The sequence below is a fragment of the Tamandua tetradactyla genome, chromosome 5 (genome assembly GCF_023851605.1).
Source record: "Tamandua tetradactyla isolate mTamTet1 chromosome 5, mTamTet1.pri, whole genome shotgun sequence".
NCBI lineage: Eukaryota > Metazoa > Chordata > Mammalia > Pilosa > Myrmecophagidae > Tamandua > Tamandua tetradactyla.
In genome coordinates, this window is record NC_135331.1 from 1108544 (window position 1) to 1128905 (window position 20362).

General features: G+C 49.1%; 1 protein-coding gene and 1 pseudogene across 1 annotated transcript; one reads left to right on the plus strand and one right to left on the minus strand.

Moving 5' to 3' along the window:
- Positions 1 to 5417: 5417 nt before the first annotated feature.
- LOC143682209 (fumarate hydratase, mitochondrial pseudogene) lies at positions 5418 to 7013 on the plus strand (annotated as a pseudogene).
- A 9127-nt stretch (positions 7014 to 16140) lies between these two features.
- LRCOL1 (leucine rich colipase like 1) lies at positions 16141 to 16590 on the minus strand (the record flags this gene model as incomplete). Its single annotated transcript, XM_077159233.1, has 2 exons — positions 16141 to 16318; positions 16465 to 16590. Coding segments are annotated over 2 exons (288 nt in total), but the record flags the coding sequence as incomplete, so codon positions are not given.
- Positions 16591 to 20362: the final 3772 nt, after the last annotated feature.

The window sequence follows — 20362 nt, forward strand, 5'->3', positions numbered from 1 at the left end:
GACATTTTGGAGAGAAGCGTCAGCAGATGTTACTATGTACCTTCCCATGTGACAGAAGAAACCTGGATGCCATGGGTATTTCTTCAGAGTCAAGGTATCTTTCTTTGGATGCCTTAATTTGGACATTTTCATGGGCTTAGAACTGCAAATTTGTAGCATCATAAATTCCTTGTAAAAGCCTATTTATTTTCTGGTATATTGCATCCTAGCAGATTTAGCAAACTGAAACATACACCGACAAACTGGATAATGTAGATGAAATGGACAATTGCCTAGAAAGACATGTACAACCTATACTGACTCAAGAAGACCTCAATAAACCAAACAAATAAAGTGACTGAATCCATCATAGGAAACCTATCAACAGGGACTTCCAGGAAGATGGCAGAGTGCAGTGGAGTGAGTTCACTCTTGCTCCGAGAAACAAGATGGGGTATGGGGAGAGAATGGCTGGGACTGGGGAGTGCACGGACCAGGAGTCAAGCCTGGGTCTCCTGTGTGGTGGGCAGCTATTCTACCACTGAAATATCCATGCAGCCTGGCCGAGCTTCTATCAGACCCTCAAGATGAACTGTGTCCCCTACAGGAGCTCCAGACCTTGATTTGGTGGGAACAACTGACAACCCAAGTGAAAAAGGAAACCATTAGTGAAAATCAAGTAAATACAAAACTTTGGAAGTGTGAAGGAAACCGTCTTGCAAAATAACCACATCAAGATAAGAAAATGCCCCAGACACAACAGAAAATCACAAAGAATGTGAAGATCCAAGCAGAAATGGCCTAACTAAATGATCAAATCAAAATTCGAGAGGGGACATAGAATATGGAACAACTACCAAAGGATATTTATAAAGAAGTAAAGGATATCAGAAAGACACTAGAAGAGTATAAAGAAGAATTAAGAAGGTTAAATAGAAAAATGGCAGATCTCACAGAAATGAAAGACCCAGTAGAACAAATTTGATATATACTAGAGACACATGATAGCAGATATGAGGAAGCAGAAGGGAGGAAAAAATGAGCTAGAAGACAGAATAATTGAACTTGAGTGCACAACAGAACAAATGGCAAGAAAGATGGAAAAAATGCAAATGTATCTTAAGGAAAATGGACAACAAGAAGTGTACAAATAAAGTATCATTGTTGTCCCAGAAGTAGAAGAGAAGCTTAAAGGGCTGGGAAAGTTACTTGGAGATATAATTAGGGGAAACTTCCCAACCCTTATAGTAGGCATAAATATACAAATCAAAGAGGCCCAATGAACTCCAAATAAAATAAATCCAAACAGGCTCACCCCAAGACACATACTACCCAAACTGTCAGGTGCTGAAGAGAAAGAGAGAGTCCTGAAGGCAGCCCAAGAAAAGCAATCCACTACCACCAGGAAAACACAAGAGACTGACTTCGGACTACTCAATAAGCACCCTGGAAGCAAGAAGGCGTGGTGTGATGCATTCAAGATCCTGAACAAGAAAGGCTTCCAGCCAAGAATTCTTTATGCAGCCAAGTTATCCTTCAAAATTAAGGGAGAAGCCAACACAACAAGTAAACTCATTGCCCTCCCCCTGTCTCCGTGGGACATGACTCCCAGGTGTGTGGACCTTCCTGGCAACATGGGACAGAAATCCTAGAATGAGCTGGGACTCAGCACCAAGAAATTGAGAAAAACCTTTTCGACCAAAAGGGGGAAGAGTGAAATGAGACAAAATAAAGTGTCAATGGCTGAGAGATTCCAGAGTCGAAAGGTTATCCTGGAGGTTATTCTTACACATTAAACAGATATCACCTTTTTAGTTAAGATGTAATGGAGAGGCTGGAGGGAAGTGCCTGAAAATGTAGAGCTGTGTTCCAGGAGCCACATTTCTTGAAGATGATTGTATAACCACAGAGCTTTTGCAATGTGACTGCGTGATTGTGAAAACCTTGTGTCTGACGCTCCTTTTATCTACCTTGTCAACAGATGAGTAGAACATTTGGAATAAAAATTAAATAATGGGGGAACAATAAAAAATAAATTTAGATTGAAATGCTAGTGATCAATGAAAGGGAGGGGTAAGGGGTAAGGTATGAATGAATTTTTTTCTGTATTCTTTTTATTTCTTTTTCTGAATTGATGCAAATGTTCTAAGAAATTATCATAATGATGAATATGCAACTATGTGATGATATTGTGAATTATTGATTATATATGTAGAATGGAATGATCATAAGTTGTTTGTGTTTGTTGCTATATATATTTTTTTAATTTAAAAATCAAAAAATTAAATTAAATTTTAAAAAATTGAGGAAGAGCACCCACCCCTTTGCCTTTGGGAGTGGGTGGGTGAGCAGTGTGGGGGCAGGGCCACCCATCCTCGGTGGCAGGATGGCAGCAGCAGAGCCACCCGGGCCCATGGTTCCCAGACATTTTTTTAAACTTTTTTTTTATTGTATAATATAACACATATACAAAGCAAAAAAAAGAACAAAGCAATAGTTTTCAAAGCACTCTTCAGCCCATACCAAAGTCTGAAATCTGTCCCTGTGGTCTTTGCTTTTCTGCAGGCGGCTCACCCAGAAGCCCCTCAGTCTGCGCGGGCACCGCAAATCCACAGTACAACTCTTCAGCAAGGTCAGAGGGGCCGGTGCGTTGACCTGCCCAAGACCCTTGCGATGAGCAGGCGCTGCTCGGGGCACCTCGTGCCACTGCAGACCCAGCGCGCTACCCTGGGAACCTTACGCCTTCCAGCACTGTGCTTTTCTGCTGTGACATGCAAGAAAGTTACAAGGAGCCCGGATTTTAGGAATCCCAGTTATTGTAACAGAGCAGTACCCTAAAGGTCTGGGAAGCACTGCTCAAGAAATTGATTTAACTGGTGTAAAGCTGGTACTTCCAAAGACCAGGTTTTCAACGGTAGAAGTAGAAGCAGCATTAGCTGAGACTTCTGGAGTCAGGAGCGTTGCATTATTCCGAGTAGAAGCTCACGTGTGCATCAGCAAACTGCCCTGGGGCTGGTAGGCTGAGGCACGGAGGTTCACAGCCCGGCCAACAGGCTTCCCAGAGAAGCGTGATGGACAGCGGTCTGCTCTGAGCGTCTCCCTCGGACTGGAGCACGGTCCTCATGAGAGAGGCGGCTCTGCTACAACTGGTGGCCAGCAGAGACCATCCAAAACTCAAGGAAGTTCAGAATCTAATTAAGCGGGTGTTCCAGAATGAGGCTGGCTTTCCAACGTGCAGGACGTTCAAAGGACCAGTGTGTTACTCTCCGTCAGGCAGGTCAGGACTATAAGCCCAGACAAGCTCTCATCTCTACCAGAACTAAAAAATGAAGTAAAACATCAGTTCCTCTGTGTCTTTTCGTAAAACCACCAGCTAAATCACTTACTCACAAATGTCAAAGTCTGCAGGTGCTGCTTGCCTTCTCTTTTGTTTGCACCTTTATTTATTTATTTTTTAATTACAATGCAGGTGCCTGTCTTGTTGCTGCTGTACATACCAGTGATAACTTTCTAAAGTGCACACTTATGAAGTTTTCTTAATTATATGCTTTGAAGGAAAAAGGTGTACTCATAATGGTTCGGTTAATATATTATCACTAAGATGTACATTACGATTTAACATGGATCCGGTGCTTTTATTTGATGGGTTGATAGAAATATGACTGTTGTGTGAGAAAATGACAACAGGGCTCCAATTATACCTCCTTTCTTCACAATGTTATTGACTTACTGAGCAGTATTGTTTCAACCAAAAGAAAACGTGTTGAATAATTATATATCTTCTTGATTATGCTCGCCTTGTTCTAGTCACCATTATTAATCCTATGATAAAGTTCTTTTCTTTACTTAAATCTTTTACTGAGAAAGACTCATTGGGTCATTGCTTATTGTAATTTTATAAATGAACAAAAGATAATTAGTGAAGAGCTGTTTAACATTTTTGAAGTATGATTTTAGCTGGATATTTCAACCATATCGAATACATCTTGTAGATTTCACATTTTCTAGCAAAAGGGCAAAGGGCTGGATAAAATGTAGTTTCAAATTTCCATATTTTACTTCATATTTTCTCTACCCACTCTCCAAATATTATTGTTAAAGCAAAAGCCATCGGTATTGATTTGGTATTATTAACTCTGTAGTCACTGCTACCCTTCAGCAATTTGTTATTTTCACTTATTATTAGAAGGTTTTAAAATTTTTTTCAAAATACCATGTAAAATATGGAACACTGCTGCCTTTTATATTAAAATAATTAAAGAAAATCTATTATGTGAATAAAATTATTACGCCCCCCCAAAAATGAGGGAGAGATTAAAATCTTCAAACAAAAACAAAGGCAGAGAACTAGTAATGAAGAGAGACCTGCCCTACAAGAAATACTAAATGAAGTCCTATTGACTGAAAAAAAGGCAGAAGAGGGAGGTCTGCTGGAGGGCACAGAATTGAAGAGTATGAGTAACGGTAATTAAAATGATAAAAAGAGAGAGAAGGAAAAGAATATATATATATCTGACAAAAAAACTAAAGGATAAGATGGTAGAGTCAAGAACTGCTTTTACAGTAATTACTTTGAACATTAACAGAGTAAACTCACAATTAAAAGATACAGACTGGCAGAATGGATTAGAAAATAATCCATCTTATGCTGTTTACAAGAGACACATCTTAGACTCAAGGACACAATTACATGCAAAGTGAAAGGATGGAAAAAGATCTTCTATGCAAGAAACCAGGAGCAGCTACAGTAATACCAGACAAAATAGACTTTAAATGTAAAGAGGGCATAAGAGTCCAAGAAGGATGGCACATGGTAACAGAAGGGACAGTTCACCAGGAGGAAGCAGCTATCGTAAACGTGTGCCTCCCCATCACGGCACTCCGAGTCCATGAAGCGGACACTGGCAAAATGGAAAGGAGCTGCAGACACTTCAACAGCAACAGTGGGAGACGTCAGCACACCTCTCTCCACCCTGGGGGAAACAACCAGACAGAGGGTCAGCAGGAGACAGAGAAGCTAAATGCTGGGAAACGAATCAGACCTCACAGACACATACAGGTCATGCACCCCAAAACACCAGGATACACGTTTTTCTCCAGCGCACAAGGAACATTCTCCAGGGTAGTTCATATGGTGGGACACAAACTGAGTCTTTACAATTTAATAAGGTTGAGGTTATCCAAAGCACTTTCTCTGTTCACAACTGAATAAAGCAGGAAATTAATATTCACCAAAGAATCAGCATTTTCAAAAATATATGGCGATTAAACAACACAGTGTTAAATAATCAGTGGGTCAAGGAAGAACCTGCTAGAGAAATCGGTAAGTGGAGACGAATGATGATGAGAATATAACATATCAAAACTTATGGGATGTGGCAGAGGTAGTGATGAGAGGGAAATTTATTGCTCTAAATGCCTATGTTAAAAAACAAGAGCTCCAATCGCCCAGATATTCTGCCCGCGCTCAGCTAGCACCATGTATCGCGCACAGCGGCTCACCGCGCGCTGGGGTTTCTGGGTCCCGGCGCCAGCCTTTGCTTCAGCTCCCGGCCTCCGTGGTGCCGCCGTTTTCCCATTCGGGCTCGGGAAGGCAGCTCGAATGGCAAGCCAGAATTCCTTTCGGATAGAATATGATACCTTTGGTGAACTAAAGGTCCCAAATGATAAGTATCATGGCGCCCAAACTGTAAGATCTACAATGAACTTTAAGATTGGAGGTACAGCAGAATGCATGCCAATTCCAGTTATTAAAGCTTTTGGCATCTTGAAGCGAGCAGCTGCTGAAGTAAACCAGGATTATGGTCTTGATCCAAAAATTGCTAGTGCAGTAATGAAGGCAGCAGATGAGGTAGCTGAAGGCAAACTAAATGATCATTTTTCCCTTGTGGTATGGCAGACTGGATCAGGAACACAGACAAGTATGAATGTAAATGAAGTGATTAGCAATAGAGCAATTGAAATGTTGGGTGGTGAGCTGCGCAGCAAGAAACCTGTGCATCTCAATGATCATGTTAATAAAAGCCAGAGCTCAAATGATACTTTTCCCACAGCAATGCACATTGCTGCTGCAATGGAAGTTCATGAAGTACTATTACCAGGACTACAGAAGCTACATGATGCTCTTGATGCAAAATCCAAGGAGTCTGCCCAGGTCATCAAAATTGGGCGTACTCATACACAAGATGCTGCTCCACTTACTCTTGGACAGGAATTCAGTGGTTACGTTCAACAAGTGAAATATGCAATAGTGAGAATAAAAGCTGCCATGCCAAGAATCTATGAGCTTGCAGCTGGAGGCACTGCTGTTGGTACTGGTTTAAATACTAGAACAGGCTTTGCGGAAAAGGTTGCTGCAAAAGTAGCTGCACTCACAGGCTTGCCTTTTGTCACGGCTCCAAATAAATTTGAAGCTCTGGCTGCTCATGATGCTTTGGTTGAACTAAGTGGAGCCATGAACACTGCAGCTTGTAGTCTTATGAAGATAGCAAATGATACACGTTTTCTGGGTTCTGGTCCTCACTCAGGTTTGGGAGAACTGATCTTGCCTGAAAATGAACCAGGAAGCAGTATCATGCCAGGAAAGGTGAATCCTACCCAGTGTGAAGCGATGACTATGGTTGCAGCACAGGTGATGGGGAATCACGTCGCTGTTACTGTTGGAGGCAGCAATGGACATTTTGAGTTGAATGTTTTCAAGCCAATGATGATTAAAAATGTGTTACACTCAGCAAGACTGCTGGGGGATGCATCCGTTTCTTTCACAGAAAATTGTGTGGTAGGAATCCAGGCCAACACAGAAAGGATCAACAAGCTAATGAATGAGTCTCTAATGTTGGTGACAGCTCTTAATCCTCATATAGGATATGACAAGGCAGCAAAGATTGCTAAGACAGCACACAAAAATGGATCAACATTAAAGGAAACTGCTATTGAACTTGGCTATCTCACAGCAGAGCAGTTTGATGAATGGGTGAAACCTAAGGACATGTTAGGTCCAAAGTGAAGTAAACAAATGTAAAATAAAATAATTGTATAAAAAAAAAAAACAAAAAACAACAAGAGCTCCGAGAAGCGGACCGGGTGGGGCGGGGTGGGACAGGCCGGTTCACCGGCTGCGGGGCAGAGGGAAGGGCCCGGCGACCCCAACGTGCGCGTGGCCTGGAGGATCTCCGCCCCACACAGGCGGTCCCGGGTGCAGGGCGGAGGGACCGAGGCAGTCCCGGGTGCGAAGCCCAAGGCGAGGCCCGGGGCCTCAGGGGCGGAGACGCCACTAGGAAGGAAGCCACGCCGCACCCCAGGATGCGCTCCCCTCCCCCGTGCCCCCATCCCACGCACCTGAACCCCATCACCCGCCCCCACCCCCAACCCGCGCATGCGCACACACCTGTCCCAGCCCCAGCACTCTCCTGAGCAACCACAGCCTCGCTCGCCCCTCCTGAGACCCGCGTGCCCACCCAGTCCCTCCCTGCCCAATGCGGGCGCTCACCTCCACACCTGGGCCGGGGACGCTGACTTCCACACCTGGGCTCAGGCGCTCACCTCCACACCTGGGCCGCGGGCGCTCACCTCCACACCTGGGCTCAGCCACTCACCTCCACGCCTGGGCCGCACACGCACCCAGTCCCTACAGTCCCTCAGCAGCCCCCCTCCCCGCATCTCCAGCTCTGCATGCGCATGCGCCCACGCACACCACGCCCCTTCGGCTCTGGGCAAGCACCCGCACTGCACGCCAGATGTGGGGTCCTCCCCCAGGCCCTCCTACTCCAGGGCCCCGCCCCCCACACCTGCGTTCACCAGGCCGCCCACCAGACATCACCCACCTGGACACACGTGCCACAAACTCCGTGACCTGTGCTCCACCCCCTACACACTTGGCTTCCGCATCCAGGCCCTCCCTGGACCCCTCCCCCTGTGTAAATGTGGGTCCATGCTCATGGACAGGAAGGTTGAATGTCCTTAGGGTGTCAATTCTACCAAAACGATCTACACATTCAATGCAATACCAATCAAAATCCCAACAATTTACTTTGGAGACTTGGAAAACCTGGTTTTCAACTTATATGGAAGGGAAAGAGACCCCGAATAGCTAAGGATATCCTGAAAAAGAAGGGCAAACTGGGAGGGGTAACACTTCCTAACTTTAAAGCTTACTATAAAGCCAGAGTGGTCAAAATAGCATAGTACTGGCACAAAGATAGAAGGACTGACCAATGAAATAGGATCAAAAGTGCAAAGGTTGACCATCGAATTTATGCACATTTGATCTTTGATAAGACCCCCAAATCCACTGAACTGGGACAGAATAGTCTTTTCAGTAAATAGGCAGGGGAGAACTGGATCTCAATAGCCAAAAGTATGAAAGAGGATGCCTACTTTAAGCCCCATACAAAAATTAATTCAAAATGGATTAAAAACCTAAAGGTAAGAGCCATTACCACAAAACCGCAAGCAGAAAATGCAGGGAAACATCTTCAAGATCTAGTAATAGGAAGTAGCTTCTTAATCTTATACTTAAAGCACAAGCTGCCGAGCTAAAAATAGACAAATGGGAACTCATCGAGATCAAGCGCTGTCTGAGGGTGGGCCACAGTGGCTCAGCAGGTAGAGTTCTCACCTGCTCTGCTGGAGACCCGGGTTCGATTCCGGGTGCCTGCCCATGCAAAAAAAAAAAAAAAAGAGCTGCTGGAGAGGATGCGGAGAAATAGGAACACTTATTCATTGATGCTGGGAATGTGTAATGGGGCAGCCGCTATGGACGTCAGTTTGGCGATTCGTCAGAAAACTAAATATTGATTTGCCCTATGACCTGGCAATACCTATACTCGGTATATACTCAGAAGAGTTGAGAGTAGTGACACGAACAGACATTTGCTCACCAATGTTCATAGAGGCACTGTTCACAATGGCCAAAAGATGGAAACAATCCAGGTGCCCGTGGTTAGACAAGTGGATAAACAAAACGTGGTATATACATATGATGGCTATTAAACAGCATTTAGACAAAATGATGTTCCAAAACATATGACAGTGTGGATGAAATCTGAGGACATAATGCTGAGTGAAATGAGTCAGACACAAAAGGACAGATACCATGTGATCCTGTTATTACAACTCTGACAGAGTCGCCAGTGCTTTGGAGCAGCTAGAAGGAAAAATTAAGATGAAGGCATGATAGCCCATATCAAACTCTGGGAGCTGTTCTATAGCTGCTTATCAAAATGTGTTTTGAAAATTATTGCTTTTTTCTTTGTATATATATGTTATATTTTATAACAAAATGATGGTTTAAAAAACTATAGGCAGCTATAGTAATATAGTAATATTAGATAAAATAAATTTCTGAAATCGAAATCTGAAAATGTTTAGTAACATGGGTGACTACTATAGCAAAGTTGAAATGTGTAATAACTTTTTACTTGATATTTTGAGAATGCACACAGTTTTGATAGTTAATCAAATGGTATTTAAGAGATGGTTTAATATTTAGAATCTAAGAAACTGATATCTATATCTATAGATTTTTTTCTTTCCTTGGTTTAGTTGTAAATTGGTTTATGGAACATATTGTACAAACAGGCTTTATAATGATTACTTAAATATTTATTTAAATATGCTTATGGATAAACTAAGATATCCATTTTAGGTGGTTAAGATTTTCATATGTTAATTATAAAAGTATTTGTATCTTCGTATTTTCCTGAAATCAGGAAAATGCTTAGTAACATAAGTCATTACTATAGCAATGCAGATATTTGTAAGAACTTTCTACTTGATATTTTGAGAACATTCACAGTTTTGATTGCTGACTCAATGGTATTTAAGTTAGTGTTTAGTATTTACAATTTAAGAACTTTGCTATCTGAATTTGTAGATTTTTCCTTGTTGCCTTAACTATAAATAGGCTTATGAAAGTTACTGCACAAACACAGGTTTTATAATGATTATATGGATACTTTATTTAAATATGCCTATAATTAAGCTAACTAAGATGTCCATTTTTGGTGGTTCTAAGTGTATTGCTTGTTTTCTTCAATGAAAATATGTTTTTAAAAGAGCCAATATCATAAGACTCCTCGAAGAAAATGTACGAAATATCTTCAAGATTTAGAATAGGTTGTAGTTTCTTAGACTTTACACCCAAAGAACAAGCAATGAGATTAAAAATAGATAAATGGGATCTCCTCAGAGCTGAATCCTTCTCTGCTTCAAAGAACTTTGTCAAAAGGGTGAAAAGGCAGCTGACTCAATGGGAGAAAATATTTGGAAACCACGTATCTGATAAGGGTTTGATATTCAGAATATATAAAGAAAACCTACAAGTTAGCAACACAAAGACAACAACCCAATTTTTTGAAATGGGCAAAAGACATTTTTTGTCTTTCTGCAGCGTGGGGGTGGGTGGCCCCTGCCCCCACCGCCCCCCTTCCCACCCCTTCCCTGAGCTCTGCACTTCCCTTGAGGCTGGGCAGCGGGCACAGCAGACCTGAGGCTGCAGGAGGCCCCCCACCAGGCAGGAGACCCCGCCCCCCTCAGGAGGCCCCGCCCACCCTGCTGGAGATCCCGCCCACTCTGCCGGAGGCCCCCACACCAGGCAGGAGGCAAAGACCAGGCCGAGTCCGAGAAGCCCCGGCGCCCCCTTTCTCTCTTGGGTCACGTCTTCGCAGGAAGCAGCTGCCTGGACCGGGGTCCTTGGCGACCACCCCCTCCTGAGCACAGGCCCAGCGTGGAGGCCGCTGCATCGCGAGAAATGCCCACGGCACCTGACCGAAAACAGCCACAGCCTGGGCAGGCCTGCGCTCTGGGCCCACCCGTCTGCCCAGCCCGGTCCAGGCGGCAGCCGGCCGCGTCCTCCTCCAGGCTTGCTGCTGTACATGCACGTACAGGCCTGTTCTTTCCGCTTGAGTGTTTCACTTTTAAAATGCACTTTATACGTATTCCCTGTTCTAAGAAGCATGCTAGAGAACAAGCTTTTATCCTCTTTAGCCATGATTCCCAAAGAGCTGGGCCCCCGGCTCTTCCTTCTGAGTAACCCCCGGTGGTGCCCGCTCAGAGGGAGCCGAGTAACATTGTGCAACCTGGGAACCTGCAGGTCTGGCCCAGACTGTCCCGTGGTGGCCGGAGAACTTCACTGACCGGAAGTGGCCCTGCCGGTCACGGTGGCTGGCCAAGGCCTCCTCAGCACGTGGGACAGCAGGCAGGCTGCTGGGGCAGGGGACTGCTGCTGTAGGACATACATGCTGTGCCTGCACCACGCGAGCGGTTTCCTAGGGGGCAAAGGAACACGAATACCTGAGCCAACAGGGCAGTTTCTAGGGCCACACTGCATGCACAAGACCAGAGGCACCGGCAGGAAGGACCAGGGGCCATTCTCTAAACTCCCTGTGTGGATAATCCCTGAAGGAGAGCACGTGCACAGGTCAATCTGTACATTGGGGAAGGTGTGTTCTTTCTTCCTTATTTATTTCTATTTATTGGTTTTTGTAAGCACCTGACACTCAAGGAAAGCTGTGTCGTAACATTAGCTGGATCCATGCCTGAGGAACAGACGCCTCAGAGTCTAAAGCCAAGTGATAACACCTTAAAATGTAAAAATGTACAGGTTTCAACAACAGATTACAAAACATGCCAAAGAAATGGGAAGCGATGGCATAGGATGAGATTAAAGCATTAGAATCCGCTGATGAGGCGGCCCAGACAAAGACTTTGAAAAATGGTCCTAAACATGGTCAAAGAGTTGAAGGACATCAGGAAAATGATAGATGAACACAAAGAGAGTATCAATGGAGACAGGGAAATTATGGAAAGGAATCAAACACAGCTGAAGGCCACAGAAACTGAAATTAAAAATTCTCTGGAGAGAATCCACAGCAGTGTGTTGCCGGCAGAAGAAAGAATCGAAGAACTTGAAGATAAGACAACTGAAATCATCCAGTCTGAGGAGCACAAAGAAGAACGGAGAAAAGGGGAAGAGAGCCTGACGAGCCTGTGGGACACCATCAAGTGTACTGTGGGAGCCCCAGAGGAGAAGAGAGAAAGGGGCTGAGAGAATCCTCAAAGAAATAATGGCTGAAAACTTCCTAAAGTTAGCAAGACATGAAGATACACATTCATGATTCGCAACAAACTCCAAACAGGATAACCCCCGGCAGAGCCACGCTGTAATCAAGCTGTCGATGCCAGAGATGAACGGCAAATCCTGGAAGCCACAAGGGAGAGGCGACACGTCACAGACAAGGGAGCCTCCAAACATTAAGAGCCAGCTTCTCGCAGGAGACAGGGAGGCAAGGTGATAATGGGAAAGCACGTTTAAAGTGCTGAAAGCAAAACACTGCCAACCAAGAATTTCATATCCTGTTGAAAGCCACAAAAGAACAGAAGTCAAACCCTGTTTAGCTGTGGGGGAAAAAGTAAAGAAGCTTGCTGGGAAAACAGGACAACTCAAATGTCAGAGCAGAAGGTTGGGGTGAAGACAATTTCCTCCAGCAATTGAAAGACATTAAACAGAGACACCACATGCTTTCAAATCCTCCGCAGTGAACACAGTGAGTCTGGTGGGGGAGTTCAAAGAGGCCTATTTAACCACAAGTAAGACACACCATCCCCACTCGGTACTCTGAATGAGCTTGCTTTGGTGTGTGAGGGGCACAAAGCACCTGCGAGTTATTGTTCTTTTCTTAGGTAGGTATTTCCTTCTCTTAAAAATGTCTATTTTAATATTAACCTCATTTTAGGTTTGTACTTAACTGGAGGTTCTGCATAGTTTGATTTTTTTTTACAGGATAGAAAATGTATTTATCCTAACAAATTAATAATTTTATTAAGCCTCCATGGCTAGGAATGCTATTAGACAGAGGGGGTGATTTTCCAAATTTAGCAGGCTGTACTGCTGTGGCTTTGTGAATGACTGATCTGCAAGTACCTTTCTTTAAAAAGTCAAAATAGAGGCTGATGCTGATGACAGCTTGTCTTTGGAGTGTGGGATTAATTCATCAAAAGAGTAGGAAATGTGTCTTTGAGAATAGGTTAGATATTATTAGATTGCTGTGATACACTGGCAAAGGAACTTGCATTTTCATTCAACTGTAACAGCTTGTTCTACCATTTACTTTTTGATGTTCTGGGAAAAATGAACTGTAAAGTTGACCCTGCAGCAAGCACCACACAGGAGCTATCAGCGCATTTGTTTGCACTGCAAGCGAGTAAACGCCTTCCATCCAAGTACAGGAGGTTAGGACCTAAAATAAATTCATTAAAATAGAAAATGAATCATAATATATAAAATATTAAACAAACTCAAATAAAATGAATTCACAATGTATTACAAAGACAAGAATTTAAATGAAAAATAAGGTGTATTGCCCATTAATGCGTACCATAAAATAGTATCATTGTATAGAAAATCCCAAAGAATCCTCAAGAAAACTACCAGAATTAATAACTGAATTCAGCAAAGTTTCCAGGCTACGAGGTTATCAGCTGTGTTGCTGTAGAGCAGAGAAGAATATTGTGAAATGGACGTTTTCTTTAAAATTCCATTCGCAATAGCTCCAAAAAGAACGAAATGCCTAGGAATAAATTCAGCCTAGGAGGTGAAGGACTCATACATTGAAAACTATGAAGCATTGCTGAAAGAAATTAAAGAAGACCTCAATAAATGGCAGGACATCCTGTATTCATGGGTAGAAAAATAATATTGTTAGGATGTCAGTACTACCCAAAGTGACCTCAGATTCAACACACTAGCTACCAAAACTCCAGTGGCCTTTCTTCCAGAAATGGCAAAACCCATCTTCAAATTCATATCCAACAGCAAGGGACCCCAAGTAGCCAAATCGGTATTGCCGATGAACAAAGTTGGAGGTCTCATCTCATACTTCCCAATTTCAAAATGTGCTACAAAGTCACAATAATCTAAACAGTGAGGAGCTGGCATAAAGACAGGCATGTGACCAATGCGACAGAAATGAGAGTTCAGAAATGAACCCATGTGAATATGGCCAACTGATTTTAGATAAAGATGGCAGGTACATTAATTGGGGAAAGTGAAAAGCACATGAGAGACTGCTCAACATCACTAGCCATCTGAGAAATGTAAATCAAAACCACCATGAGATACCATTTCACACCCACTAGAATGGCTCCTATTAAAAACAAACAGGGCAGGCCACAGTGGCTCAGCAGGCAGAGTTCTCGCCTGCCATGCCGGAGACCCGGGTTTGATTCCTGGTGCCTGCCCATGTAAACAAACAAAAACAAAAGAAAACCCAGAAAGCAGTGCTGGAGAGGATGCAGAGAAATAGGGACGCATGCAATGCGGGTGGGACTGTAAAATGGTGCGGCCGCTGTGGAGGACGATCTGGCAGGTCCCTGGACAGTTCGTGTAGGATTACCACTTGGCCTGGCAATCCTTCTACCAGGGATACACCTAAAAGAACTGAAAGCAGGGACTCAGAAAGATGCTGCCACACTGGTGTTCACAGTGTCACCACCCACAGCTGCCCAAGGATGGATGCCGCCCACGTGTCCCTCAACAGCGGATCGCATAAAGAAAGCATGGCGTGGACATACGATGCAGAATCCCTCGGCTGTGAGTGCAGTCGTGTTGTGCACGACCACATGGATGGACCCTGACGACATCATATGAAGGGAAATAAGCCAGACAGGCAAGGACAAAGATAATTAGAATAAGCACACTGACAGTCAGAAACTAGAATACAGGTTACAGGGTGGGGGAGGGGAGTTGAGGCTTGACTGGCACCCCATTTCTCTTTGGGGGAATGGAAAAGTTGTAGTAGTGGTGGGGGTGATGGTAGCACCACACTGTGAAAGTACACTGATGGGAGCACAAAATTGTGGAACACTGAATTATATACTTGAAAATGGTTAAAGGGGGAAATGTTAGGTCATATATATGTTACCACAATAAAAAGTATTTCTAAAAGCCTGTCATGCGAACTGCAGTGCTTAGAATTTAATACACTTCCAGTAAATGCTAGTTGGTATTAACAAATTGCTTGGGTGCTGTGGGAAGAGCTGGCAGGAGCAGCGCTGCAAGGAACGCGGGGGTGGGGTGGGGCGCGGCGCTAAGAGGGCGCTAAGGGGGTGCTCAGGGGGCGCTAAGGGGATGCTAAGGGGGCGCTGAGGGGCGCCTGCCAGTGGGCTCAGCGATACTCCGATGCTCCGGGGCCTTTTCGGCTGGGAACGACCCACCTGTGATGACAGAAGCCCCTTGGAGCTGCGGAGCGGCCCTACAGGGGGGCAGTGGAGCCGCGAGTCCAAGGCACAGCGGCTGACCGCGTTTGGGTAACTGGCCATTCCTTCAACTCCGCTTCTCGGGCGGGGACCTCGCCTGCTAGGCCTGACCGGTAGGCGTCTGTAGGTAGGCCTACTTCTTTATCTCCACATTTCCCGCGGATGTGTAGGTCTTCAGTATCTGACAAAAATAGCAGCGGGAAAGCGCGCGCCCCTGTTCAATCAGCGTTTATTGAGGCCTGTCCCAGCGCCGGCCACTCCCCACGCTGTGCCCACACTGTGCCCACGTGTGTCCACGCTGTCCCCACGCTGTGTCCACGCTGTCTCTCCCGAGAGAGCTGCAGTTGTGCCCAAAGCCAGGTTGTCGTGGCGGCCGCAGCGAGTCCGCGGGCGGCGGCCTCGGCTCACTGGAGGGAACGCGACGGTCAGGGCAGCTGCGGGCGGCGGGGACCCTCGGTAACGCGGGCGGGGCCCCGGTTCTGCTCCGCCCGCCCTGCTGAGATGGGGAGGGATCCTGGAGCTAGAAGGAACAGCACCGCAGGAGAGGAGCCTTCGTGGCTGGTCGGAGCCGCACACAGGGCAGCGCCCACCCAGGCCCGCGCAGCCCCCGCAACGCTTTCCCGGCGCGCACTGCCCCGGGAGGCCTGGTGGGCGGTGGGGCGTGGGCCAAGGCCCGGCGTCTCCCAAGGCCGGCCCCGGAGGCGGATCCTCGCCTGAGCCGTGTGGCCGCACCTTATGACACGGCTTCCGCGCTGCCATCCAGGTGCGGCCCGTCCGAAGGGGACACCCGAGCTTCCTCTCCCCTTTTCTCCCTGCCACGTGGGGGTCTGCAGATGGCAGGCGGGGCCCCACCGTGCCTCCGCACTGCCTGGCTGCGTGATCGCAGCGAACGCCAAGTGGGGAAGGCCGGCGGGAGGGCGGGTCAGGGGGGTTTGAGGAGCCGGGCCCCGCCAGGGCTCACCAGGGGCAGGCACTGGGCGAGGATCCCGCTCCTGGGGGTGCAGCGCGAGCTGCTGGCTTCCGTGCGCCGGAGGCAGCACTTGCTCCTGCACTCGCCGTGATTGTTGCAGAAGTCTCCGTCCGGCTGGGGGGCGCGGCCGTGAGGCTCGGCCCTCCTGACCCCCCGACCCCCCTCCTGACCCCTCCTACACCCTCTCCACCCCCTTCTTGCCCACTCCTGCCCCCCACCCTCCCCGACACCCCGCCGCGCAGCCACGCAGCGCGGCCCACCTTGCGCCAGGGCACGCACTGGAAGAAAATGGTCTTGGGCGTGCAGAACCACTGAGGACTGTAGTGGTGCCGGACGCAGCAGCCGCTCTGGCACTCGGAGTGGTCCAGGCAGCTGTACCCGTTGGGCTAGAGAGAGGGACAAGTGCCCGCCGCCCGTCCCGCCCTGCCCGCAAGCTCGCCTCCCACCCACCCCGCCCCGCCCCGCCCCGCCCCGCACCTTCCGCCAGGACAGACACTGAAGAAAGACGGTCTGGGGGCTGCAGAACTTCTGCGGGTTCAGGCTGGTGGTGACGCAGCAGTCGCTCTGGCACTCGGAGTGCTCCTCGCAGGCCTCGCCCACGCCCTGCAACGCGCAGCTCCAACACCCGCTGCCCGCCGGCCTCCGGGTTTGGGACCCCTCGGCGCCCCGCCCCCCGCCTCTCCGCCCAGACCCCGGCCCCGCTCCGCGGGAGGCTCTCCTGGACACACCACGACTGCCCCCGCTCCCAGTGCTCCAACCACGAGTGCCCAGAGGGAAGGAGCGGCCCGGAGGGCGGGCGGGGGCCACCTCTGTCCGCTGTGAGCCGCTGACAGGCGAGGAAGGCCCCGAGCCCCGAGAGGCAGGAGAGGGGGAGGTAGCCAAGTCCCAGGGCAGCCCGCAGGTGACAGGCCGGGGGGGGGGGGGGGGGCGGCAATCCTTCCCGTCTCAGCCCCTCTGCAGTCTCACGTTGGTGAGAGCCCCAGGACCCTGTGTCTGTGGCTGTATCCACAGACTTAATGCATTAGACACTGAGAAAAGCTGTAAATATTTGTGGATTCATGTATTTAAAATAACTATTAAATCCATTACGTATTAACACAGATAACATATTTTTATGAAAGACGAGTTCCTTTCCATTACACAACGAGGAGAGTGGCACTGTTTGACATTTTCGCCGCTCTTCTGCCCGGTTTAACGGAAGCGAGGCGCTGCGTGGGGAGCTGCGGGCTCGCCCGTGGGGGCAGGAGGGAAGGGGCAGCTTTACAGACGCCATCTCGACCTCACGGGCCCCCGGAACTGAATTGGGGGCGCTGCCGCCTGGAGGGAGGCTTGGGCCCCGCGCCCTGGGCGCCCCTGGAGACTCACCTTGTGGAATCTGGGCCTGGCGTGCAGGTGCAGGACGCCCTTCAGAGCCACGGACGCCAGCGCCCCCGAGGGCAGGAGCAGCAGCAGCAGCCGGGGGCCCCTGAGGCCGGCCATGGGCTCCGCACACCTGTTGGTGCAGGGGAAGCCGCGGGAGCGGTGCCCACCTCGGGCCGTCTGCGCTCTCACCCCCACTGCGGAAACAGCCCTCCCCCGCGGCAGGGCCGCTACCAGCGTCTGCGGCCCCGGCACCCGGTGGGGCCTGCGCGTGACCTGCCTCGCCTCGGGGCCCGCCCTCCTGGGAGGCCGTCCCAGGCCAGCCGTCCACGCCCCTCCGCGCCCACGCTGTCCCCGTCCACACCCCCCGCACCGCCGTGGCGCGTCCGCCAGCGCCCCGCAGTCGTGCTGGCACCCATGCCTGCTAAGGGGACCAGCGTGTGCGCAGCGTCCCTCCCAAGACAGCGGCCGGCCTGCCCACGCGACGGGCCAGGAAAGGTGCAGCGCAAGGCTGGCCGCTTACAGCCCTCGCTCCGCAGGAGCTTCTGCCGGCGACGGAGAGCGCTTGGGGGAGCTCTCCTGTCTCACTCGGCACCAACTCCGACGCGCGGTGAGAGAGCGGCCGTGGCCCTGCCCTAGGGTGTCTCGCGTCCCCACGGCCCCGCCCGCCGACCCGGCGGCCCCCCCGGGCACCGCGTCCCCAGCCGGTCAGGGCGACCGCGTCCCTCGCAGTGGAGTGTCCAGAACACGTCCGGGCGCTCGGGCTCCACGGCCGGGAGGGACCCCTGGGGAAGAGTCCCGCTTTCTCCGGATGACGCTGAGAAGCAAAGGCGCCGGGGCTGGGATTCCCGACGGCGGGCCCTGCAAGCCGGGCTGCGGGGAGGACAGACGGCCAGGGGCGGCTCATTCCACTCGGCCCCTCCCGCGCTGCACGCGCACGACCGGGTGACCGACAGCGCCCCCAGAGCGGCGCCCACTCGCGGGGACCCCTGCGCTGCAAGGCGGGCGCTGGGCCCAGCACCCCGCGGGGGTCTCTGCCTTGAACTCTGGGATGCAGCGGCCCCGCCCCCCGCGGCCCGCCCCGGCCGCTCCCTGAACGTCCTCCGTCCAGGGTCGCCGGGTCACTCCTAAGGGTCCCGAGTGCCCTGTGGACGCACAGCCGACTCCGCGGCGCTCCTGCCCGGTCCTCCCGCACCACCACGCGATCCCAGCAGGGGTGCGGCATGTAGCCAGCGGCCGAGTCCGAAGGGACAGGCTCCAGGAAGCACCCGCGAAACAGCCCCGACAGGAGGAGCAGGTGGTGGCCACCACCGGGCCTGGGGGCTGCAGAGACCAGCCAAGGGGAGCCCCAGGCAGGTCCTCGGAGGCGAGGCTGCACCCAGGGCGAGGTTGGGGTAGGAAAGGGTCGCCTAAATAAGACATTTTTAAAAGCCCAGACTATGAAAAGATGGATAAATTCAGGCCATTAAAATGACAAATTCCTATTCACTAAAACACAATAGATTGAGAAAGAAAAGCAATTCACTCGCAAACTGTGAGAAGACATTTGCAAAACAAAAAGCCAGGATCCAGGCATGTACATCAAAATGAAGGCAGAGCAGACTGAGGGGAATCAGAACACAGGGTAAGGACAATGTCTGTATTTTAGAACTTCACCTACTCTGTAGAGAGACCAGAGGAAGAAAGGTTAATTTTGTCCAAAACCTAAATTTTCTGTGGCACATAATCTAATTCAATCTGTTTGGATAGATCACTTAAACAACCTCAATAGGGAGGTTAGAATGGGAACAGGCCTGTAATTCTGTATGGATTAATGTAATGCTGGGACACATCACAGAGTATGCTGGGCAGATAATTAAAAAGTATTGGCAAAGTCCCCTGAGGGATGGAAGAAAAATATGGAACTATTAAACTTGATCACAGGGGAACCCCATGATACTGTCTCAGACCTTAGGGACTTCTGAGTCAGTAGGCCAAGCCCTTGCTCTGGTGAAGCTTATGCAGGTAGCAGAGAAGCTTAGCCTACCTATAAGCATACCTAAGAGTTACTTCTGGAGGACCTCTGTTGTCGCGCAGACGTGGCCTCAGTCTCTCCAAGCCCAACTCTGCAAGTGAAATCACTGCCCTCCCCCCTACGTGGGACATGACATCCAGGGGTGAAAGTCTCCCTGGCACCGTGGGAGAGGACTCCCAGGGATGAATCCAGAGCTGGCACCAGGGGATCAACAATGCCATCCTGACCAAATGGGGGAAAAGAAGTATAACAAATAAGGTGCCAGTGGCTGAGAGAGTTCAGTTATAGTCGCGAGGTCACTCTTACACAAGTACCAGCTAGATATTGCTGATCATCACAGTTTGCCAAACCCCAACCAAAACCATTCCCGTTAACCCTAAAGAACACCTAGGGTGTTAGTTTGCCGGCTGCCGGAATGCAATATGCCAGAACTGGAACAGCTTTTAAAAAAGGAATTTAATCAATTACATGTTCACAGTTCTGAGGAAATGAGAGTGTCCAAATTAAGGCACCAGCAACAGGTCACCTTCACTCAAGGAAGGCTGATGGGTCAGGGACAGCTCTGTCCGCTGGGCAGCCCCGTGGCCGGCATCTGCTGGTCCCTTGCTCCTGGGCTCTGGTGCTCTCAGCCTCTGTCCCTGTGGGGGTTCCTCACTTGGCTTCTCCAGGCCTGGCTTTCCTCTCTTGGCTTCCCTTGGCTCTCTCCAGTTTCCGGCTTGCTTAGCGTCTCACGGTGACGTTCGCTGGGCTCCAAGCATCTCCAAACAATTCATGGTTCTGTTCTC